A 1,408-nucleotide genomic window follows, 5' to 3' on the forward strand; every position below is an offset into this window, starting at 1 on the left:
TTTTTTTGTTGAACATGATAAGTTATGTACATTTGCTTTTCGAAGTTGATAGTTGACGGTTCTTATTTTTTTAGTGATATTATTTACATGTGGCTTCATCTTAAAACAATCATCTATGCTAATTCCAAGGTATTTACAATTTTCCGAATATTTTATCTTCGGGCACATACACTGTACTCTGTATGTTTCCTGATACAGGCAATCTCTGGTGTGACATTTGATTTTGTGTTCGTTCTTCTTGTCTATTTCTTTTGATACACCCATTGCCATTGCCTCGGTTTTCGCCTGGTTAATGTAGATATCATTGTTGTAATAATATTTTTGCAATTTAATAAAGTCGCTTTGCAGGTTATTTACAGCTTGTTCTAAGTTTCTATGTACAGACACAAGACAGGAATCATCAGCGAACATTTTCAAATGACATTTTATATTAAGGTACTGTACATCGTACGTATATACATTGAACCATCCCGGACTATTTATCCCTCCGGTGACTAGGCCATCTTCTATTGAGATTTTCTCACTCAATGTTTGTCCAATTTTCGTTACTTGAGTTCTTCCTTCGAAGTAATCTTTAAAAAAGGGGTTTTTAAAACCAATCTCTTCGAACTTTTTAATTATGTTCGTATGGTCCAGAGTTTCAAAGGCGCGAGTTAGATCTAGCCATAAAATTACTACGTAAAGTCTTTTATCCATTGCTGAATTAATTATTTCCCCAAAGTCCTCAAGAAGCGTTATAGTACTTTTCTTAGGTTGAAATCCGTACTGTAGATTAGGTATTATTTTGTTATCTTGTAGATATTTTTTAGAACAGATCTCAATATATTTTTCTATTATCTTCTCAATGAAACTCATTGAGCCTACTGGTCGATAATTTCCATAGCTTTTTACATCTCCTTTCTTGTACAATGGAGTAATAGAGGACATTTTGAGTTTTTCGGGCATTTTCTGTGTTATTATTATCCTCTGCACCAAATGTGTTAAAATGGGTAATAAGGAGTGTATGTTGGTTTTAATATCCATAGGTCTAATCTTATCGATCCCTGGGCCGGTTTTCCTGAGATCTTTTATGATTTTAAAAATATCTCCCCTTCTGGGTGTTCGAATATGGAGCGAGGTAATTTTTTCTTGGGGTGTATAATACTTCATGTCCAGTTGAAATTTCGGACCTCTATTCTCTAACTTCAGTGATTTTATCTGGTTTTTAAACTTTTTATTAAACTCGTTAGATAACGATAAAACCTGTGACAACACTGCAGAGGGTTATTGTATTCGTAGACGACGTATCACAGATATACGTACTTGAACCTTTTTTCATTTATCTTTTAGGAGTGTGTAGTCTAATTTCTTAATTTCTTTATTTCTGCGGTTTCTATAGCGGCTTGGGCTTGGTTTTTTAAAGCTATTG

General features: G+C 33.7%; 1 protein-coding gene across 1 annotated transcript; it reads right to left on the bottom strand.

Moving 5' to 3' along the window:
- Nucleotides 1-170: 170 nt before the first annotated feature.
- LOC103524121 lies at nt 171-927 on the bottom strand (the record flags this gene model as incomplete). Its single annotated transcript, XM_008489126.1, has 1 exon — nt 171-927. A coding segment is annotated over exon 1 (757 nt), but the record flags the coding sequence as incomplete, so codon positions are not given.
- Between the last annotated feature and the right edge of the window lie 481 nt (nt 928-1,408).

The sequence above is a fragment of the Diaphorina citri genome, unplaced genomic scaffold (genome assembly GCF_000475195.1).
Source record: "Diaphorina citri unplaced genomic scaffold, Diaci psyllid genome assembly version 1.1 scaffold111137, whole genome shotgun sequence".
Lineage (NCBI taxonomy): Eukaryota > Metazoa > Arthropoda > Insecta > Hemiptera > Psyllidae > Diaphorina > Diaphorina citri.